Source organism: Notolabrus celidotus, chromosome 20 (assembly GCF_009762535.1).
Source record: "Notolabrus celidotus isolate fNotCel1 chromosome 20, fNotCel1.pri, whole genome shotgun sequence".
In the NCBI taxonomy this organism is placed as follows: Eukaryota; Metazoa; Chordata; class Actinopteri; order Labriformes; family Labridae; genus Notolabrus; species Notolabrus celidotus.
Genome location: NC_048291.1, coordinates 4,755,606 through 4,779,533, shown reverse-complemented (window position 1 = coordinate 4,779,533; position 23,928 = coordinate 4,755,606). Strand labels below are relative to the sequence as shown.

At 45.5% G+C, this 23,928-nt stretch overlaps 1 protein-coding gene across 1 annotated transcript in view; it reads right to left on the bottom strand.

Annotated features, from left to right (window-relative positions):
* The window catches only part of LOC117832468 (RNA binding protein fox-1 homolog 3-like), a 366,580-nt gene that overhangs the window by 55,694 nt on the left and 286,958 nt on the right, over nt 1-23,928 (bottom strand). The window contains exon 4 of the mRNA XM_034711616.1: nt 11,273-11,575. Within this exon, the coding sequence (XP_034567507.1) occupies nt 11,273-11,575 (303 nt within the window). The remainder of the gene's footprint in view (nt 1-11,272; nt 11,576-23,928) is intronic.

Sequence of the window (23,928 nt, the reverse complement as noted above, 5' to 3'; positions counted from 1 at the left end):
TGCGAATGCTATGCTGACATTTCTATATAAATGACGTGTCTGATGTCAGTGACAAATCTCACTTGTTCCTGTCTGTGACATCGCAGATTGATTCCTCGGAGGCTGCAGCTTGTCTGTTTAGACGGACCTTGTTTTTGAGGCAGTTTACTAGTCCGATGTGTTTTCTGTGGACAAAACCATTTCAGTCAATAGCGTAGCTTATCCTCTCTTTTTTCAACCTTAGCAGAAAAGACCATGTATAATTCTCATATTTGGAGAAGCAGGTCTTTTGTCAAGTATCTTTCAGAAGCACTTTATATTGGTACACAGATTTGTCACATGGGTGAAGTTTGGCATCTCAGAGAGTGATTACAGAGAAGGCAGGTTTTAATGTTTGTTTGAGCTTGTGTGATGGCATTTCTTGTCTTTTTTTTGTTGTTGCATGTTTCATACCCCCTGGAATAGATACAACCTTTAGATTAAGCTACCCTGGTTATTAGCAATCATGCATTTAATTATGCAATCATAATCAGATCATGCCACCCAAGCACTTAAACTAGAGTGTGCAAAAACAGGGAAAGGACATTTTTAGTGGTTTTAAAAAGATGGTGAAAATAAAGGAAACATGGAAAGGGGGGAAAAAGAAGAAGATGAATACTCAAGTTTATTGTTTTGATTTTGGGATAAATCCAAACTGACTATGCAAAATAAAAAAAAGTCTCCCACAACATTAAGGATATAACTGTACACTCAACCTTTACAATGCTGGGTTCAAAACATGATATACTCATCAATCTTTAAGACAGTACTCAATTTTTTTTTAAAGCTTTAGGAAGAAAGTGTGTTAAGAATTAGTGACGGAGCATCACTAATGTTTAAAATCCACGTTTCCCCCCGCCGTGCGTCTAATCTTTAAAGATAAAAGTGATGCATTCATGTGACAGGCGCAGTGTTAGCTTGGTCACTACCTGCAGCAGGTGTGCTGTGTGAACCAGCTCTCCCCACCTCCATGCCAGGACACAACCGGGGGGGCGGGATGTCTGTTTAATATTTAATGTTTGCCATTTTTTGCCGCTCTCACCGTAAAAAGCTCCACGTCTACATCTTGATTTAATCCAGTTTGGTGATATATCAGACACCTTCAGTAAGTTTTGATGAACTCCTAGTCAGCAAAGATGCAGCTGCATTTCAGAGTGCCGTGAAATGACTGTCTGTCCAGTGCAACTGTCACTGCAGGTGCATTCAAGGACCGTCATAAATTTGCAATACAGTCCTTTCATGGCATTTTTCTGTGAATCAAGAGAATCAAGATATATTCACAGAGGTCACATCAAGAAGGTTTTCTTTTGGCATTTTAGCAGGGACGGGCTGAATTATTTCACTTAAGATATTACACAAGCAAAAGTGTTAAAGGAGTGATTTTAACACTTGGCACAATCCTGATACTGATATCTGATCGACTACATGAATTATTTAAAGAGTGAAGATGGGTTTTTTTCTGCAAAAATCCAAGACTAAAATGTTTAGAGTTTCCGCCGACTAAAGCTAGACTAAAACTAGACTAAAACTATGAGGACTGAAAGATTAAATGTGACTAAAACTAACAGGCATTTTCATCTAAAGACTAAGACTAAGACTAAATCTAAAATAGCCGCCAAAATTAACACTGCAGGTGACTTTATTTCCTGTTTTGATAAAACAAACGGTGGTGATTTCAACTTGTTTTTGGCTTTCAGTTGGCATTTTTGGAAGTTAGACTCTTCCTCATAGAGTTTGGGCGGCTCCACCTGCACCTTCACCTTCACACCTCCACCAGATTACTGCAATCACCACCTGTATCTAAGCCCTGCTGTGAGGCTTCTCCAGTGCCAGATTATTCCTGCATCTGATGTCGCATTTCGGCCCATTCTCCAGAGTTCTCTTGTGAATTTTCAATTGTTTGATTTTCAAGCTTTGTGTGTTTTTACCAAGCGGCATCCTCCGGTCTAAAATTATGAGTCCAATATGGAAGTGCTAAAAACGGCAGTTCATGGAGGATCTGCTTGAGGGCTGGCTCCCTTCAAAAAAGCCGATCTTTACAGCAGATATAAACATGTTTACAGCCTGGTACAAAAGATGAATCTAGTCTGGATAGCTCATTTCTGGATCGGCACACACTGTACGGGGTGTACATTTTTTCATAACACTGCAATTTCGAAGATATTCACATTACGAGTCCTCCAATGAGAGGCACAGCTGACTTAATTGACAGGCGGGAACACTGTAGCTGTTGGCTAGGAGGCTAAAAGCCCGCCTCTTTACCTCACACTCGCTCAACAGCAGTTATGTTGAGTTCAGCATTTCCAATATGGCTGCCGCCGATTGCCCTCAAAACAGTGCTTCAGAAACAGACGGGTGACATCACAGATACTACGTCCATTATTTATACAGTCTATATGTGTAACCAGTGGAGCCAGAGAGAAGACCTAGAGGCTGCCTCCACTTCTTCTATACCGTCTATAATTTGAACAAACAGCCAGAGCTTTGCTTTTTCTGGTGGGAACCTCTGCTCTGAAAAGCACACAAATGATTAAAATGAACAAAAATGAGGCCTGGCTTAGAGACTCAGAAGGCAGACTAAATAAAGAAACACAGCGCGGAGGGGGAGACGGAGGAACGACGGAGAGGAAGTGGCAGATATTGAGCACAAAAGCTGTTTGAATGTGATATGTAAACTGCAAGGTCTCCTGGGAAGTGCTCTCGGAGCATGGCAAACACACTATACACTGTGGCGGGGAAGTCACATACACAGACACAATCTTGTACTGAGATACAGACGTGGAAAGGGGAGGAGGTTGTTACTGGAGTACAAACGGTTCAGATGACACACACTCACACACGCGCGCTCACACAGTGATAACCCTCGCCCTGCTCGGAGGCTGTCAGATGGCTGCAGGCCACTCTTAGTGATACATTTCCAACCATTTAGGAAATGGGGTAGGGATTTATTCATTATAATTCATCATCACAGTATTATCATTATCATCATGATCGTAATGATGATCGCCTTTATTATTCTCATTATCATAATCACAATCTCCACTGTAATGGCCGTCATTTATTTGGTTTTTATGGCCCATTCCGAGACGGTGACATACATTGTTAGGAGTGACAGTTGTTTGATTCAAGGTCCCACTTTGTCTCCCCCCTTTACAGCCGCACAGGTAGCCCGGGCGGCAGCTTCCCCCGAGTCCCCATCTGGGCTCTGAAGGCTTCCAGACCACAGGTTAACAAGTGGCGAAGGACACAAGAGCTGGGGGAACGCAGCGAGTAGGCCGGCCCTGGCTGGCGAGGAGTGGATTTGTGACGGAGAGAGTCGGGCGGAGGGGTCTTAACTCTGCCGTGTCCTCGCGTGCTGGAGGTTAATAGCCTGAGTAGCCATGTTGGGCCCTGGGGGTGACACATTGCAGACAGATGCTGGGACCGTGGAGGGTGACAAGGTACCAGAGCCCCGCGGGTCAATCTGTTTCATCGGTCACACATGACACTATCGACCTTTAGCGTATGTTGCCAGACTACAGAGCGCCCGCTGTCCTCCAGCTCTGTCTGTCCGCCTTTTTATCACGGCGGGGGCGCAGTTGTTTGCAAACATCCAGATTAACTTTCACTCGGCGCTCAGACAGGCCGGCAGCACGCTGACATCAGGGGCAAATACACATACGGAGAACACAAAGACTGAATTGCTGACTCCCAAGCATTCCCACACTGCATCCTACTAACTCAATAACTTGGAGTGTCACTGAGATCTGGAGCGCCTGCCTGTGCGCACCGCTCCCGAGGCTCCAGCCCGCCCGCCTGCCTGGTTGTGAGACGGTGGCGTTGCAGTGGAAAATAATTACCTCTGTATTACCATAGGAGGCCACCTTCAGTGGCACTTTACTGTCCCGACAGCTGCTGTCACAAAGAGGAGGAGGAGGAGGAGGAGGAGGGGGAGGAGGTGGGATGCAAAACATGCCGTCACCGCTGAAGCCAGCAAACCGGAGAGAGTGAGAGAACTGTCAACTCCGGCAACTCTCCGGCTTCCTGCTCAGTCATTTCTCTAAAAGACTCCCTCGCTGTTATTTGCAAATCGCCTGCAAAGTGCTCTGCTCAGCACTTTCCCCCTCCTCGCAGAGTGGCATTACAAGAGCATAATTGAAACTATCTGATTGGAATGCTGCCAAGCAGGTAGATTACATCCGATTAAATAGTGGGGGGATACTGAGTCTTCGCTCTCAAGAATTATAATGCCTGAGCTGTAATTCATTATTTTTTTTTCTTCCTATACCCGGTCCTCCGTGCTGTTTGTTTTCGTTCTCTAAAGAAGCTGCAAATATATCCTCTCCATCACCTGGGAGAGCTGCCGAGCAAGGAGAGTGAGCGTGGAGCAGAGAGGCTGCTCCCCTCCTCCTCCTCCTCCTCCTCCTCCTGATTCACATAAAGTGACAGAAGGTAGAGAAGTTATTTCAGGTGACGGTTTGTAGTCCAATGCAAACTCTGCATGGTGAATGAAGGTTTTGCTGTTGTCAGTACAGACAGCAAAACATTAAAACAGTAAATATAAAACACTAAGAGTCCATTTGCTCAGCCTGTTCCTCTTTCATGTCTGTTCTTATTGAGAGGAGGAAAGGTGCAGAAGTTTCCTTCAAGGGGCAACGTGTTCCCTTCGTTCAACTTCAACTTCGACCAAAGAAACTGCCTCATAAGGCTAGTAGTATCCGTGACATCACCCATGTGTTACTGAAACGCTGTTTTGAAGCCAATCGTTGGCGGTAGCCATATTGGAAATGCTGAACTCAACCAAACGTAGTGTGAGGTAAAGAGGCGGGGTTTGAGCCTCCTAGCCAACAGCTATGTGTTCCCCGCCAAGCGGCAACCTCCGGTCTCAAATGATGATGCCCATGCGGAAGTGTTATAAACTGCAATACATCGAGAATCCACTTGAGGCTGGCTGCAGAAACACCGGAAACCACATAGACATGAATGGGAGAAAGGCGATCTTTGCAGCATTAATAAACACGTTTACAGCCTGGTTAAAAAAAAACAGCTTGGCCCTACGAAGCTAATCTCTATCTGCACACACTGTACAGGGGGGGGGGGGGGGGGGGGATTTTTTTATAACGCAAAAGTTCAGAAGATATTAAGATTACGAGTTTTTGCCGAAATAAGGACATGACTGACGTTACTCCCGGTCGGGAACACATAGCTATTGGCTAGGAGGCTCACACTACGTCACACTCTGCTTGGTTGAGTTCTGCATTTCCAATATGGCCGCTGCCGTTGATTGGCTTCAAAACAGCTCTCAGGAACAGACGGGTGACGTCACGGATACTACGTCCATATTTTATACAGTCTATGGTTCCCGCCTGTCAGTCAAGTCAGTCACGTCCTTATTTGGGCACAAGCTCGTAATCTTAATATCTTCTGAACCGCTTTAGAAATAAATTGTAGCTGTTGGCTAGGAGGCTCAAAGCCCGCCTCTTTACGCCACAGTCGCGCGACAGCAGCAATATGGCCCCCGCCGTCGATTGGCCTCAAAACAGTGCTTCAGAAACAGATTGGTGACGTCACGGATACTACGTCCATTATTTATACAGTCTATGGTGCCGATGGAGAAATCCGGTTTTTGATCCAGGCTGTAAATATGTTTATTTCTGCTGTAAAGATCGGCTTTTTTGAATTGGTGTGTATGTGGTTTCTGGTACTTCTGGAGCCAGCCTCAAGCGGATCCTCAATGAACTGCAGTTTTTAGCGCTTCCACTTTGGACTCATATTTTTAGACCCAAGGTTGCCTCTTGGTTTAAACTCAGGCCGACATGATGCCTTTGAGACCACCTCTGAAAGATACAGCCTGGTCGAGTCTTAAACACAGCTTATGAGAGACAGCAGTGTGTGTGTGTGTGTGTGTGTGTGTGTGTGTGCCCTATATGTAATATAATGTTTGTATGTGCCCCCCTCATGTTTTCAGCGTGCCCTTGTGTGCCCGTGTGTGTGTGTACATGTTATCACAGTCCCCCAGAATGCCCTTTGGAGAGTCTTCATGCCGCTGTGAAAATCTGGAATTGAGTGCTGCCCTAACGCCACTGCCTTAATTTGTTATCTGAAAAGAGAATGATTACTCATGAAATTCAACCAAACCTCAGACTATTTGAACTGAGCCAGATAACGAGCTCAGTTTTTTTTTTTTTCTCACTTCTTCTTCTTCTCCAGCGGAGCTCACTGGCAGCCCACTGCTCCCCTCATCTCTAAGGATTTGGAGAAAAAGTTGGGGTCTCTCTCTCTCTCTGTCTGTGTCTCTTCCTCAAGCCGCCTGCTTTCAAGTCAGCTTGTTTGAACACGGCACAGAGCGAGGTCCCAGAGGTCTGACTCTGGACAGCGCGCCACCTTCCCCAGTAAAGACGGAGCCGACTGGTAGACACAGGCAGAAACACAGAGAAGTGGAGGAGTGCTGAGAGAGTCCCTGCGCCTCATTAAAACATACACACTCTCCCGCTCACTGCAGGGAATACACACAGAATCCATACGTTTCACTGAATTCTCACTTTCTCTTGACTCTTTTAAAGTCTTTAAATCGAGAAGATGTGCAGAGCAAAGCGTCGTCGCGGGGAAGAGGAGCTGAGCACAGCAGAGTCGAGCCATGGGAGGAGGGTGAGTGTGACGGGGGGAGAGAGTTGCTGATCTGCTCCCTCAATCTGTGTTTCTGCAGGGTGCCCTAATCAAAGGCACCCGGGCCCGTCTGTAGAACCCAGAGCAAACAGGCTGGGTCTGTCATTAAAGCCGGGGAACACAGCGGTGGGCGACACTACACCAGCGGCCCCCGAGGATTAGACTCTGTGTTTACACCCCACTAATCTCATCCCTCTGTCCTCCAGTGAGGATGAAAAAAAAAAAAAACGGGTGGAGGAGAGGAGGAGTGGATGCAGAGAGAAGGACGGTGCAGGAGAGAAGGGATGGAGAGCATAAAGGAAAGCAAGGCAAGCTCTCATCTCTCCATGGCCACCATCTCTGGGCTTTCTTCGCAGCGGGCGAGCACATGAAATGAAATCAAATGTAGAGAGAAAAGAGAGGAGAGACGGTGGGAGATAGCGAGCGGAGGAGTGGTGTACAGTGTCTGAGGAGGAGGGGGCTGCACCTCCTGCCAAGTCTCTGTTCGCTTTAAACTCTCTCATGTGTCAGCCATTACTGTAAGTGCGGCGAATGACTGTCGAGCAGTTGGAGAGCGTCACACAAGTCTTCAAATCAAACATTGCTACATTATAGGCGGATGATAATGCGCGATGCTTCCGCTCTGCTTGTGCTTCATAAGCACTTTTCTGCCGCCAAATGTTCTCAGCCGTACGGTAATTGCGCGGCTCAGAGAATGGAGTTATTAACAACGCTCTTTATGAGTGACCCAGATCCGTCTCAAGGAGCGCCGTGGCCTCGCCGTGACCTCTCCCAGCAGGTGTTTGCACGCTAAAGGAGAGAGGGAAGGGTCTGAAGGTCTTATTTTTTTCATCTCTGCCCGTATTATCTGCCTTTCTGAAGCGCGCCTCTAAAGTTCGCAGCTAAGTCGTCCCCCCCTTTTTATCTACATCTTCCTCTTGTGAAGGTAAATCCCAGGTCGAGGCATTCCATATAAAAGTATCAGCACACAAGGATGAAATGTTTAATGTATAACTTTGAATTTCACTCACTTCCAAGCCCTCTATCTCAACACACAGCATCGCCATGGGGTTTGTTTTCCACTTGGAGTGCCAATACTTTAAACGTATGCACTCTTATGGAGAGGGGGGAAAAAGGAATACAACCAAAGCAAGGCACAGTCACACATGGAGTCATAGTAGGGCCATAGATATGAAGAGAGGTGTGACAGAAAGGGAATATTTAACCCTCCTGTTATGTTGCGGATCAAATTGACCCTTTTAAAAGTCTATTTCATGCAATATATACCTTCCAAACCAGCTAAATGCTGCATAAAAATCTGGGCAGCATGTGACAGAAGAGGTGTTGTGTTAACTTATCAACATCACTTCATAAAGAATAGAAATAACCATAACAAAACCTTTTGTATTTATATTTAGGGCTTTCCAATGTACATTTAAAAAAGTTTTAACATTCATTTTAATAAAAAACGAGTGAATTATCCTCATTGAAACATGATCTGAGAATTAAAGAACACCAATGGACTAAATCTTGATTTTAATGTTTTAAAAAATTTGATTTTAAAAATTGTGTATTAGGACTTTTTGGAGTTCTGTCACTTTTGGATAATTGAATATGCCCCGGGTCAAATTGACCCAGGAACATTCTTGACATAACAGGAGGGTTAAATGATGAAATAAATAAATATATAGGGTAATAAATAGAAAAATTAATTAAAAACATGACTTAAATAATTAAAAATATATATATATAAAAATAAAGACTAATTTCTAACATCAAATATTAAGATGCAACATAATCCAGTGACTTTAGAGTACTTTTCACTGATCCCACATATTTTCTCCAGTGTGTTGCTGAATAAAAACCCATTAAACAAATATAGGTTAATGCCTCAATACCTTCTCTGATTGTATTTCTTTGACATTTCTTAGTGGAAAAAAAAAAAAAATTGTAATATATTTTTTTCATATCCAAAAATAGAAGAAAAAAATTAAAAAATGAAGAGTTCATTTGCAAAAATCAAATCCTATTTTTTTAAAGTTTTAAAAATATTTTAAAGAAACATTTTTTCTATTACTAGCTTTAAGTATATTAATCAACTGAAGTAAGGTGGCTTTGCCCAAGTCAAAATTACATTACCAATTAGAGATATCTCAAAATATTAACTTTATTAAAATTGTATCTTAAAAAGAAATGTTTTTTTTTTTATTATAAAAAAAGAGTTATCTGTTTTTGCAAATTAACTCAAGCTAGCCTCAGTCATTCTGCAAACTACCCTAAAATCCAGTATGCTAGTTGTTGTATAAGACAGTCTGTTTTTGTGGGCCTCACAGTGGGAACACGATTTTGACTGTGTTCCTGAGTGAAGACTTCCATTGCACCCATTAATGTGCAGTTTCCATGCAGCTCTTTCTAGCACCATCTGCTATCACCACCTTGCTTGATAACCATATGGTATTTGAACCTTACAGTAGCATTTATAGTTGTGAGGTACGCACAGATCCTCTGCCTGCGACCAATTCGCCGATGGACGTAGTATCCGGTACGTCACCCATCTGTTCCATATTGGAACATCATCGGAGCTAGTGTGAGGTAAAGAGGCGGGCCTTTAGCCTTTTTGCTAACAGCTACAGGGTGCCCGCCTGTCAATCAAGTCAGCCATGTCCTTGTTTGAGCTAAACCATTTTTTGAACCAGGCTGTAAACATGTTTATTTCTGGTGCAAAGATTGTCTTTTTTGAATTGGTGTGTATGTGATTTCCTGTGTTTCTGCAGCCAGCCTCTAGTGGACGCTCAATGAACTGCAGTTTTTAGCACTTCCATATTAGCTTCATATCTTTACACTTAACCAAGACTCCCACCACCCCCTCTGCTGGTCAGTTATTGTCTGAAATTCAGCAGTCTTTTCAATCAAACCAGCACTCCACAGGTGTATTCAATTCATATGGCTCGTTTCCACCAAGCGGTCTGGTATGGATCAGTACAGTTTGGTACGGGTCGGATCGGTAACGCCTGATCCTGTTTGCGTTTCCACAGCCAACCGTGCCCTACTTGTTGGACGGCATGTAAGCCGGATTCCGACAGCCGCGTCAGCTACGTAATAGCTTGACGTCATGGCGGCGCGACACAGTGTACCCCGCTAATCAATGCAACGAAGAAGAAAAACGCGAGGAAAGTCTGCACCTCCGCGGTCGACCATGGGGCGCTGTGTCTTGACGCCGATTTCCTAAGTCTTATCTTGCCGAAGTCCACTGGAGGTTTAAACATGGCGGGGTTATGTGTTGTTCTTTATTACCGCTGTCGCATGGGAAGTGACGATTCTTTCAACCAATCAACGGACTGCAGTGTTTCTAGCTCCACCTTCTGGGGTCAGATCGGTATGTCTGGCACCCGAACAAAAGGGTACCAAAAAGTGGGATGGTACAGCTCTGTAATTTTGGGACCTGTCCCGGTTTTAGCCAATGGAAACGCCACAAAATGCATGCCGTACCGAGACGAACCGAACTGAACCGCTTGGTGGGATCAGGCCTATAGTGAACCACAGCTTTCTTCAAATACATGATAACGGCCTAAGGAGGGAGAAATGCGTTACAAAGGGGAAACGCTACAGTTCCACCTCGCTTTGTATCCGGCATACTTTGTACTGCAAGGCAGTCCCTTTCATCTCCAAGCCTCATCCTCTGGGTGAAGTACAGTTACATGGGGGTGGCTAGTAGCTCAGTCCATAGGGACTTGGCTTGGGAGTCCCAGTCAAGTCCCAGTATGGACGAAGCTTGGCAAGTGGACTGGTGGCTGGAGAGGTGCTGGTTCACTTGTCTGGGCACTGCAGAGGTGCCCTTGAGCAAGGCACCGAACCCCCAACTGCTCAGGGAGCGCTGGTTGATGGCAGTATCCTCACTCTGACATCTCTCCCTAAGCATGTTCACTGCATGTGTGTGCATTTGTATGTATATACCAAAAAAAAAAACTGTATATGTAACATGTCCAAAAAAAATAGCATGAGTGAAAAAATTGAATTCCCCCCCTGGGGATTAATAAAGTACCTTTCTTTCTAATTTAAACCTCTCTCTGCATTTTATACTGGAATATTGGTCGCAATGGTGCAAGAGAATCCACTCTATTGGTTGAGGAAAAAAGGTATCAAAAGTGCATCTTGATTTTACGGTATTTGTTGTGTGTTTTACTTTGAATTTTCTGTGCAAGTTTTTGGGCTTTGTGGCAAATCTGTGTATCTTCAGCATTCCTAAACAGTTCTGACGTACACTTTTCTACTGCACCAAAATGGGGGATAGGCAGACTTCCCTTTGCTCAAGAGCTAAAGCTTTCATTGTTTGGAAATGGCAGACGCTGGACATAGTGAGCAAGCTTCAGAGAAAACCTTACTCAGGGAAACAAAAGTCAAGAGGAAAAGCAAGCAGAAATACATCACAAGTTTTAGACTGCCTCTCAAACTCTCAGCTCTCAATAATGTGGTTAGAATCCAAGTTTGTCAATTAAATACTGATACTTCAAATTAAACATTAACCTATGTTGAGAGAGAAGCTTTTACACTTAACTCATGATATGATTCATGTTCTCTAACACAGAAAGGTAACATAATGGTAATAAGTAATGGTAATAATGTGTTTTACTTGCTGACAGCGTGTTGGGAACAGTGTTTGCAGGTGGTGGAGGACACTGACCGGTGCGGTCGTGGTGGCGGTGATGGCAGGCGTGCTGTTGTCAGTGCCAGCCGGCTCGCTGTGCGTCTGTGTGGGCGTGTAGAGGGTCATGGCGTGCTCGGGAACCCGGCTCTGCCCGGTGTAGTCCTGTGTCGGAAGCGGGTGCGGTGCCGCAAACTCTGCGGGGATGCCATTCTGTGGGGGAGGGGGGTACTGGGCTGGGGTGTACGGCTGGGCCATCGCTTCTGGTGGGTTGGTGGCCTCTTGGTTACCCTGAGAGAGAAAACACACAACGAGAGGCAAGTGTTGAGATGAAAGTTGGACGCATTGTGTGATTGTACAAGCGGCATGAAAGGAGCAGCGCGAGTTGTCCTGCAGACTAACGAAGTCAAGAGGAAACAGCCATCATATCAAGCTCAGCTCACATTAGAGAAATCCTTGATCACTGCTAATGAACACAGTTTATGTTGTAGAGCATGGCTCACTGTTGGAGGGGCAAGAGTCAGGGGGAATCTCAATTGCACTCGTGGCAAGGCACAAGAGGAAAGATCAATTAATTGATAAAATTTTGATTAAGGCCTTTGATTTCAATGACAGGTCTGTTGAAGTAGCAGCTGCTCCCTCTCCAGGCCCCACTATCTTATTTTAACACAAACCCCGCCCGGCCTCACATCAGGAGCGGTCCTGCTGCTCGCTGTCCCAGCTTCAGTGTCCGTCTCTGGTTTTAGATGCGGGTACTAAAATGATGTCACACTTTGGGCCGCATACTTTTAAAAAGTCTTGTATAATATTGTGTCATATAATAAAAAGTTTTGTTTCATTTTGTATTGTCTTTTTTTAATTGTATCTCATCATCTAGTCTTTTATATTCTTTTTTGGGTCTGAAATATTAAAGTATATAAATCTATCACCATGTCGCATCCCATCATAGTGTTTTGAACTGTATAGTGTCAGACTGTATTGTATCATAAATGTCTCACTATAAGTTTAGCTGAAGTGCACCACCAAAAAGAAAATATAAATTTCAGTGTTTTTCACCAAATGGTCATTAGAACCCAAAATATTTGAAAGCAGTCTCTAGTTTCAGAACACGACTTAAACAAAGCATGAAATCTTGTCAGTTGTGTGACCGCTTTTGGCACTTTGCAGTTTGAAATAATACTTGGAGACACAATTTAGTCACAGTCAGCCCTCCAAAAAAGAGTGACACCGAGCTATAGCTTGATTTATATAACTCTTGTTCTATTCTCCTCTCTATTGAAGCCTTGAGCCTCAATGTAACCCACAATATTTGATATCCACCACCACATATGTTTTTTATTCTTTGCTCCTGACTTAAGTGATAAATGGCCCTTCGCAATGAAGCGGTTTCACAGACCCTTTGTCTCGTGTGGATGCTCGAGATGATGAGCTACAGAAATAATGGACTTTTCTTAGCTGGTGCACATTGTTAAACTCGGTAATGACCGGACTTACAGAAGTGCACGTCTTATTGTTGCGACTGCACCACGGCTCTGCGAATACCCGACTAATGAGCAGAACGGTGAGATCAGTGCTGCTGGAGCGGATATCCATCCCAACATTAAAAACACAGAGGGAAAAGGTGAGACAATAACACCGAAATCCAATAACAGCCCCCTGCAAATACCCTCAATCAAATTTAAAGATACAGATCATGCGAGCTCGATGCATAACTCTTTCGATAACAGTGAGGGAGGGGAAAAGCACACAATAGCGGCCAGAAGTAAGGGTTTATGATTGGAGAAAAACAATAACAGTAAACAGATAGAGAAGTTTCTGTCTCTTCCTTTACAAGCTGGCTGGGGATGGTGAGATAGGAGATAAATGTGTTTTATTCTTTTCGCTTGCTGTGGTGTTTGGCTTCTTTCTGCAGATTTGCACAGAAAGCTGGACTATATGGGCAGCAGGAAGGCTGTGGTTTTAATGAGAGAGCCGAGCAACACTGTGCTGTAAATGTAGTGGAAATAATTCTACTCTGACGTGTTGGCAAACAAACCTCGGCCTTAGCTGTGCTCCGCCAATTAAGGAAATGCTCCATTATCTAAATGAAAAAACGCACAAAGCCTTGAGAGGGGGAGAAGGATTGACCAGCTTCCTGAAGCCTGCAGGGCCTCAAGGCTGCTCCTGCTGTACCGGTGGACCCTCACTCCTGCCTGACCTAATCCCCCATCTCTTTTTCATTATACTGTATTTCTATCTCCTCTGTCTCTTTCTCAATCCCTCCGCCCCCCTTTTCCCTTTCATGCTCATCTCTCCCTCCCCCACCCCCCTCTTTTTATGCAGAAACTTTTTTAATCTCTACCCCTGTGCTCTACTTTCCCTCTCCCTCCAGTCATGGCATTATATAACACACTTGCATTGCGGGGCATCCTAATTCAAGGAAGCTCTTGATGTTGGCAATTTTCAACTTCTAAGCGCCCATTTTTTTTTTTAAAAAAGGAGAATGGGATTGGTTACCTAAAAAAAGACGCACCTCCTGGTATGACAGCTGAAAGTACAACCGGATCTCCCATGTCCTCCTTTTTAACTATCCTGTGCAAACCATCAACACGTCCACGCTCAACAGTCCAGCAGAGACAGAGAGCTCAGCAGCCTGGGAACACGAAGATGCTGTGTTCGACTGTTTGTACATCAAACACTGGTCATGTCATTAAGGAGATCAAAGCGCCAGTTATGTCTTTTAGTTAGCCACTGTCAGGATCACTGCCCGCGGCTTTGATTGGTGTTTTCAAAGATTTGCTGAGGAATTACTCAGCGAGAGCGCCAATACCGGGCACAACAACGTGCAAACACCAACGTCTGGTGTCAGAATTCAGGATAAAGCTTTACCTGGGTTTTGAGAACCTCACTCTGCTAGCATGCTTAATCTGTACTTGAAGAAAAATACTTAGAACAGTAAACACATTCATGCATGTGAGGCAAAATATGATATTAAAATCAAGCCTAAGACACAGGGTCCAACCATAGACTGTAAATAAAAATGGACAGCGTTGCTCCGCCTCTTCCCGTTGTACAGTTCTGAGGCCAAAAAATCCCACACCTTGGCGCCGCCATTGTGCAGCCAGAGCCTGTGAAGCCACTGTAATAAGCTCCGCCCTACAGCGTAACGTCACAAGACGCTGTGTGTCCTTTGAAGTTTCACTCCACGGCGGCTGTGAATCAAAGGAAACCAGGAAGTAAAACCCCGTTTTTTAAAATCCTGTCCAATGCCTGTGTTCGTTTATCTTGTCTTTAATCAGATTTGCTATGATGCAAGTCATATCTCAGATCCTGTCTGAGTTTCAGGTTTGGCGTGTTGTAAATTCCACCCACAATGAAAGCAAACAGTTAAAGCAACGGCGACGATCTACATGATGAAATGAAGGTGAAAGTCTATCGTTTCTACTGTCTGTCATCGCTCGAGGTCATATATCCGTGCCAAATCCAGCTTTAGCGGTTCATGGAAAGGTGTTGTGGAAGTCAGAGACATAAAATGGAAAATGTGAGCACATATCCCAAAAAGACAGAAAGGATAAGAACAAACCAGGATTCAACTGTTCATTTAAACAAGAAGACATAAAAACATGAATGTTTTTGGAGCTCATTCTGTTTGTTTTCTCTTCTGAGTATGTTTTTTGAGATCTTCTGTTCCTAGTTTCTTGTTTGCTACACCCTCTGCCTTCTATTTGACACTTCCTTAGTGTAGAGAAATCTATGCTTTAGCTTACTTTCCTCACTTTTACTTGAGTCCTTTTTTTTTTTTTTTCCCCCACGCCTCACTTCTGCATTAGTCATGACACGTTCCATCAAACTTGTTAAGTCATCGTCTGCCTCCGAGTGCGTCTACGTGCTCGGGTCAGAATAGGAATCGCTGCCATCACACAGGACACACGTGGGCCCGGGCGTATATGTGTCAGGTCTGCTTGCTATTTGAGCCTTGTACGAGTGCAGAGGAATGAGACGGGGAGCCAAGTGACACACAAACAAGGGATAACGGCCCCGAGGTTGGTTTTGGAGAAGGAGTGTTGTAGCACCATGTCGTTGCTGTTTCAAAGGGCAGCAAGGCAAGGCAAAAAAAAAAAAAGAAGCAAGGAGGCGGGGAGTACAGGCCTCATTAGTGAAACACAAAGTAACGCTGGCTCTCGTATGATCTTCGCCTTCCTCTGATGTATGTGACAAACGAGTTATTCGACTGGAAATGAACTGGGAGAAGAAAAAAGGCCCATGCAAATCAGGGGGGGGGGGAAGTCGTGCTCGTCCCAGTGCGACCACGTGCCCTTTTCACTGGGGCTGAATCGCCATCATCAAGATAATCCATGGCGCCTAATGAAAAGCCCTCAACGGCGAAGCAGTCAGGTACACGGCACATCTCATTCCGCTGAAAGAGATTGCTGTTCATTATGACCGAGAACCGCCGCCGCAAATTGTTGTTATATTGGGGACGCTTGTGAGTGTTTGTCTACCTGCAGGGCCCGGTTTCATGGGAGAGGAACAGGTCCCTGCGCGGCACTTTAATGCCCCCCCCATCCTTACATGTCCTGCTGCCACAAGCCGCCAAAACCTCGTCTCCACGGACACGACGACGAAGACTACCAGAGAAAGAGCAGCCTTTATCGATCCATCCCTCTTTCCCTCCTTCACCCTTTCTCCTCCTATTACTGAAGAGCACAATAAAAAAAAACACGAGCTCTAATCTTAAGCTCTCTCCTGGTGTAAAATTGGATTGGAACCCCCTTTTACTTAAGGAGATCACTTCTGGAGTTTTTTGTTTTTACAAGTCCGCATCAGGAGCCAAAGAGGTCAGGAAGGCCTTGTAGCGATGCCCACTGCTGAGGCTGCCAGTCTAAGAGAGAAACTCCCAGCATTCAAAGAGAGAGAGAGAGAGAGAGAGAGAGAGAGAGAGAGAGAGAGAGAGAGACAGGACCAGTGTGGATGGTCCAGGCTTTTATTCCATCTCAGCAGGTACAACCACTTGGCCGCTCGCCAGTGATTTTTCGTGATCCTCTTTAGCAGCGCCGGGAGGGGACGGTGTTGAGAGAGAGGGCCAAGAGGAGACGGGGCTGTGCAAATACAGGAGCTGTTAGGGAGGAACTCATATCGGCAGAGTGCTGCACTGACTCATACGTGCGATGGAGGGGTCAAAGAGCAGCGCCGAGGCAAAATACGGCAGGCGACTAATTGCGTTGCATTGAATCCGGAGGGAAATCACTCAAATGGGAGCGGGCTGATCAATCTCGGGCAATCTCAGCCCGTGATGGAGTGGGCAGCTTTATGGCTTCAGCTCACTCACATGCGGCGGGGATCATTTTTCAGCGGCGGCCAGCCCTTCCTGCTTTGCATGGTCCCAACTGTACCGCGCTAATAGTCTCAGGCAACATTCTTTACGCCGAGCAATTCAAGTAGATTTATGAAGAGCTCTGCGCAGAGAAGTTAAATGTTGACTTAACATAAAGCATGGCTGTGTCAGTCCTTCACTGTAAATGTACACAAGCAACTTGCTTTGTCAGGTAACGCATGACATAACACTTTTCTAATTTTAATTCGGAGCTTGCTCTCTCTCTCTCTCCTTCTCTCTCTCTCTCTGTGAGCCGGAGAACTGTTTGTGTCTCCTCCAAAAGCATCAAGCCGTTCCCCCACAGAACAACGCTCATTTGGTTTTAATGACCGCCTGACAGCGACGGTGGCAAACTTGTGACAAATCCCGCTGGGCCGTCACAGCGCAAACCCGAGCAGAGTTTATAGTGAAAAGCGTAATGCGGCTCAGCAGAGGCCAACGCCGCGGCAATCAGTTGATGCAACACAAACGAAACACTGAGTGGTTTTCAGGCAGCTGCATGAAAGCCTCTTGTTGTCTCCGGCTCTGCTTCTGCTTCTGCTTCTTCTGCTGCTGCTGCTGATGCTGATGCTCGGTTAATTGTAGCCCCGCGCGCAAGACAGGCAGGCGAGGCCGAGATGATTTCCACAAGGCAACTGGCATTCATTTTGTCTTGGAGGCGCATAAATAAAAGGGCTGTCTAGCCAGGTCCATTTTAATTAGGGGAGCCACATGATCTAACTCCAAGTCTCTCTGTTAACACTCACCAGAGGCTGCAGCATGTGTTAATTACAACCACATGCCACACAGTGGATCCAAGGTGAGCCAGAAAAAGAGCAACTGAAAGGGGTAAACAACAACAGCAAAAAAAACTAAACAAAACCCAAACACCTTCAACTGAGTTTCTCATGATGAGGCACATATTTGGAGCGGCTCCCTTCCCCCCCAGTCAACCAATTACAGCACAGAGAGAGAGAGAGAGAGAGGGGATGTGTGGAGGAGCAGTCCAATTTAATGCAGATTCACAACGCACCCTCATCCCAACAAATACCACCGTTTCCCTCCCCCCATTACAGGAGGTTTATGATTTCAAATAGGCCGGGGGAGAGGGTTATTGTTTTGTCTCACATTTCCTCCCCGTCTCTCAATTTTTTCCACCTCATTTGTGAAGAAATCAATTCATGAAAATAAACACTCGCCGTCTTCACTCTACGTCCGGTTCAATTTAGATTTGGTTGCAACGTTTCTGCCTCTCTCTCTCTCTCTCTTGTTTTTTTTTTGTCTCTGAGAGGCTTAATCGCTTTCACATGTCACATATGTTTCATCCCCTCTAACGTGATTTTTCCTCGTTATTGGGAGCACTTACTTGCTCCGTGGGCCCTTGCATGGAGGTATTAGAAAGAGAGTTCATTTTCCCCTCACTCCCTTGCTGATTTCTTCATTATGTTGCAGCGGAGGAGGCGCCCTCTGTGCGTGCACACAGGATCCCCGGTACCGAGATCGGGGGGGGGGGGGGCCCGCTCTTAGCGATGCGACTTGCGAGTGTTACTATACCTCAGAGACGCCGGAGCACCACTTAATAAACAGAGTAGACAGAGGATCACTTTGAACTCCTGTGACATGTAATGAACCTGTCTGTCTCATCCGCAGCAGCAGCAGCAGCAGCAGCAGCTCAGGCTCCGTCTGGAGCTCGGGCTCTGCATGGTAAAAAAAATGCAGATAAATAAATAAACAAAAGGCACATCAGAATCAGCCTAGAGGCCCTGTGAGAAAGCCATCAGTTACACATGGTTAGACTCATAGCATTTTGCCAACGCCATAAGAGGAGATAATTGTCTGTTTCAGTGCTGCTGCCTCTTTTGTTGCATAACAGATATTTACATCTGGGACTAATTACTCCAGACTGGGTGTCAAAATTGGGATTAACTTGTGGGATGCATCCAGTTTGGTGTTTAGACTCATTTATTAGTGAGCGCAGACACTGTTGCTGCTTTGACCCCACCCCCGTCAAAAACAAACCAAAGAACTTTCTTCTCTTTCTCTACTTTTGTTCCTCTGAAGTCGTCAGAACAAAGTGATATCGACACACGTTCTATTAAAAGTCCTCACAAACTCAACCACTCCTTTGAGATTGCTATTGATCACCAAAGATAAAGACCTGAATGACATGAAAACTGATAACAGAGCGGGGCGGAGTGTTCGGTCATTCTTGTCATGTCAACCTTTAAATGGTGTCATGCTAACGTACAGTACGTGTGAGGGATCGGCATTTCAAGACAAAATACCATTCGGTAATCATTGGCATCTATTGGACGATCATTCGAATAATCACCCCCAAAACACACACACACACACGCTTGTCCCCCACACACATTAACCAACAACAGGACAAGGTGCTGCAAGTAGCGGGCACTGGCAGCGTCTGTATCTATCTTTATCTCGGTGTTTCTGTGATGCGGCGTGGTGTGTGTGTTTACATTTTACAGCCATGCTCAGTCTTATCAGTCCAATTCCTTATCAATTCTCCTGATGATTCCTGAGTATTTTTTTAAGGGGAAAACAAATATTCAACAAAGTATGTTCAACTTGAACAAACTGAACAATAGGTTGATCTCATTCACAGCCGTGTGAGTCAGGACGTGGCCCCTTGAGCGTGGAGGAAAATACTTTGAATTTGGAGAGGAAAACACTTTTCCTCCAGGGGTCATTGCAGAGGTATTTTACCCGCTCTCGGTGCCTCATTTTCGCCGTGTGAGTCCGGACGTGGCCCCTCGAGTGATGGAGGAAAATTATTTGAATTTGGCGAGAGGAAAAACGCTTTTCCTCCAGGGGTCATCAAAGAGGTATTTTACCCGCTCTCGGTGCCTCATTTTCGGCCGTGTGACCGGACGTGGCCCCTCGAGCGATGGAGGAAAATTCTTTGAATTTGGAGAGAGGAAAAACACTTTTCCTCCGTTGGTCGTCATGGAGGTATTTTACCCGCTCTTGGTGCCTCATTTTCGGCCGCGTGAGTCCGGACGTGGCACCTGGAGCCTAAAGGAAAATACTTTGAATTTTGAGAGTACAAAAACGCTTTTCCTCTGGGGGTCATAGTGGAGGTATTTCACCAACTCTGGGTGCCTCATTGTTGGCCACGTGAGTTCGACGTGGCCCCATGAGCCTGGAGGAAAAGACTTTGAATTTGGAGAGGAAAAATAATTTTCCTCCAGGGGTCATCGCGGAGGTATTTTACCCGCTCTCTGTGCCTCATTTTCGGCCATGTGAGTGCGGATTTGGCCCCTGGAGCCTGGAGGAAAATTCTTTGAATTTGGAGAGGAAAAACGCTTTTCCTCCAGGGGTCATCGCAGAGGTATTTTACCCGCTCTCGGTGCCTCATTTTCGCCCATGTGAGTCCGGATTTGGCCCCTGGAGCCTGGAGGAAAACTCTTTGAATTTGGAGAGGAAAAACATTTTTCCTCCAGGGGTCATCGCAGAGGTATTTTACCCGCCCTCGGTGCCTAATTCTTGGCCGCGTGGTTGAAGGAGTTCTGAGTCGCAGTGTTCATCAATTCGATTCCCACCCCTGGTGTGAAGTAGTGTGAGGTTCAGAGACCGAGAAAATCGCTGTTTTCTTCTTCTTTCGCTATTTAATGCGGTTAGCATTCTTCTTCTGTTATTTAATACGGTTAGCAAACAGCTTTAAGAAGCTCTATAGCCACCGTCTGGCGGGAATACCGTATTACAACCAGGCATTGGTAAAAACAATGAAAAATTGTACCTTCAAAATGAGAAAATATTTGAAGTAACTCTTTGATTTTTACAAAGTGAACGGATATTTGAAAATCATTGGCCATCCCTATTACATGTAGCCCAAGCTAACGATCACAGACCACCTCTCAGTCATACTCTGGTTCAATCAGCAGCTCTGCAGCAGATTCTCAAACCTCCTGACAACAATGTGAGTCATGTCCGTCAAATTGATATCGTGTTATCATTGCACAGCATTGCAGCAGATTACAGGCCTAAGCTGGTGAATAAAGAATTGCACATTAAAGCATGAAACTTTTTATTTCAGCTTTGAGTGTGTAAGTAATTCATCAACTTTTTTCTCTCCTTCCACTGTCTTTCACACTTGAGAGCTCTGAGCAGTGAACTCTGCAACTAAGATCTGAGTACAAGACTATTTCTGTTTGTATTTATATTGAATTGATTTGAGCTCAAGACTTTTCTGTTGCGCCCAGAAATCTTTCTGCAGAGGTTCCCTGATGGCAGATTTCTTAAAGAAATAACTTTATTAAATCACGCTGCATTGGAATAATGAGTCCTGTCAAAATCCAGGATTAATAAATGAGTCAGCCCGGGTCCAGACAGTTGAGGACTCTACTTAGACTCAGACTTGTAGCTTGACCAACGGCCAAATTCCACCAGATCCGTCTCTGATTAGTCACGGCACCGGATCTGATAGGTTTCTATTCTAGTCAATGTGTTAACTTCCACTGGATCCTCTTTGTTGCATTCTGGCTGTGTCTCGGATCCAGCAGGTCAGAGCCCTCCAGATCAGATACACAAGACTTCCATTTTTGCCGGATGCCGCAGCACGACACATCAATCTCAACAGAGCAGATGGAGCGGGACAGGAAGTCTGGTTAATTTTCAGAATAAAACACTCTGTGTTATCACCAGATCGTATTTCACTTAACTACAACAACAAACCGTCATGATGAGCGGAGCCAGGCCTGGAGTCAACAGGTCAGAGGTTTTCAGAGGACCAGAAAGACAACATGGATGAGGAGAGGAGGAGGAGGAAAATCCTTGATTCAGTGGGAAAACCTCAATCACATGACTCTAGCTGTCCGGGGGTCCTGACACGGATCTGGTGGAAGTCTCGTGTCAGACTGGATTCTGATTCTTCCACTGTGGGCTCAAGATTTGGCTCGGCTCGGACTCAAGGTTTGGTGACTTGACTACAAAACCAGTCTCTGGTCCAGGAGTACAACTTAAAATTCCAGCTTAGCAGTAAAACCACTTGCTCCTGCTCCTCTTTAGACTACAAATGAGCCTTTTGAAATTCTAGTGGGGATAAAAAAATGCCAACATTTGTTTTAGAATCAGCTGATTGTCATGTTAATTCAGCCTTTTTTTTTCTTTTTTTTTTCCTCAGTGCATGCTGGGATTATGATACGGGGGCCAGAGTTCCTCGTGGGGACAAAATGCCATTACTTAAGCATGCAGGAATCTCGACATGACATTCGTTGACCGCTGTGACAATGGCAAACATATGCAAATGAAGGAGAGTGCCACTGTCATTATGACCCTGTCACGGAGACTGACACCTCCCACTGGACCCCGAGCGTGTTCGGAAAAAGGAGGGAAAAGAGAGATAAACGGAGAAGGAGACGATGACAACGACGATGAGGAGGAGCGGATTCTGCAGGAACAGGTGTAACACGTTGTTTTTGTTATATCTCTGCTCTCTCATGTCTCCCTTTGTAATTTATTCCATTGGCCTATTTGCCTCTCTGAGTCTTTTTTTTTTTTTTTGCATAGCTCTGCAGCGGAGGGAGGGACAGGTTTACATGGGCGGGATTCTTTGAAGTGAAAACGCCGACTACTCCCTGCTGTAGCCAAAGCTCATCTAATCAGGGGCTAATTCCAGTTATTAAGATTTGAGAGATAACTTTGATTCATCACAGTCCATCTACCCCTATCGGTTAATCACTGTCGCGCTAAGCTCTTTTTTAGTCATCCTTTTGTTTCCACTCCCTCTGGCACGCGGAGAGGGAGAGAATAAAGAGAGATAGAAGAGAAGGAGAAAGGGAAAGGGAGAAGATATTAACAATATTAATGACCCGTGATCCTCGTCTCCTTAATGAGAAGGGTTATTAACTGTGATTATCCATGATGAAATGGTGGTAATTCTTGAAAGCTTGAGAAAACTTGTACGATCGCTTGTCTGCTGATTTGCTCCTGTGATGTTTAAGAAAGAAGAAAGGTGAGTGGGATGAGGGAGAAGAAGGGAGAGGAGAACACAGCGGGTAAAGAGGCTGGAGGAACTTGGGGGGGGGGGGGGGGGGGGGACAGAGACGCTTGCAGCAGGAAGCTGGGAGGGATTTTTATTTGGAGGCTGCTCCAGTCCCAGTGCTGCCTCTGCATTTCAGACGCTTAAAACCTGTCTCCTTCTTCAGAGTTTGATCCAAACTCTGGAGGGTTTCTCTCCCATCGCCTCCAACTTTTCTCTCCTGACTCGTCTCCCGCGGTGGCTAACGAGAAGGGCCGGCGTTCGCACCCCGCACCCTGCCGCCTGCCGCCTGCCGCCCGTCTGGCTGGTTGACACTGCTGAATGGCTTGTTCGAGCACCTATGTGATTCCCTGATACAGCATTTCCCTCACTCGCCCCCTTTTTCATTCCAATTATAGGAAGTTGCATGCTTGTGGAGTCCCTGTCGGCTCCATATGATTCCCTCAACGGATTGGTGTGTGTGTGTGTGTGAGGGGAGGTGGTGGTGGGGGGGCTGTCTGGTGAATCATTGATGTGCAGTCAGACTGTTTCATTGCAGATCTGTGTGTGCATGTGTGTGTGTGTATGTGGGGGAAGACGGGGTTTAGCAGCAGACAGATAACAATCCTGAATTATGCATGTCTGTCCCTTGTGAGGAGACAAGGAGGAGGGGCGGGAGGGAGGGAGGGGGTTGCTGGCGACAGAGATGAGCCACACTCCTTCATCCCCCCCGGGGACAAATTTGGATAGAGCAGAAGTACAGTAGGTGTGGAAAAGTCAGGACCACCATGAGCGCTACCTGACCGCTTCAGACGCTGCTCTTTAGCTCCTCCAGCTCCTCAAACTGTGGCGCCTTAGACACACACACACACACACGCTGCACACACTCCTCTCTGTGCCGCTCAGTAAACAGCCCCGTTATGAAGCCTGATCTGGGGTAATAACGCTAATGGGCCGGAGTGGCAGACTCGCCAACTTCTTTGTTGGATGTTCCTTTTTTAAAAGTGTCTCAGGGAATTTAAAGCCCGGACCACACAGAACACTATCACACTCCTGAAATTACACTGTATCACAGAAACACCTGCTGGGCCCATTTTAGATAATAATCCCATTTCTACATGCCAGTGCAGCGCTCAGACGGGAGAAATTGGATTGTTTGCATTACTGACCTGTGGAGCAAGGCAGTCTGGGAAGAGAAAGCAACAGCCTCAAGGCTTTATTAGATTCAATCGGTCTTTCATAAACAAAACCTTACTTTTCAAAAAAGTTTGAAAAAAAAAAAGAGGACGAAATGTGGGTAAGGCAGCACTTTGTGGACACACTCCATTTATTCAC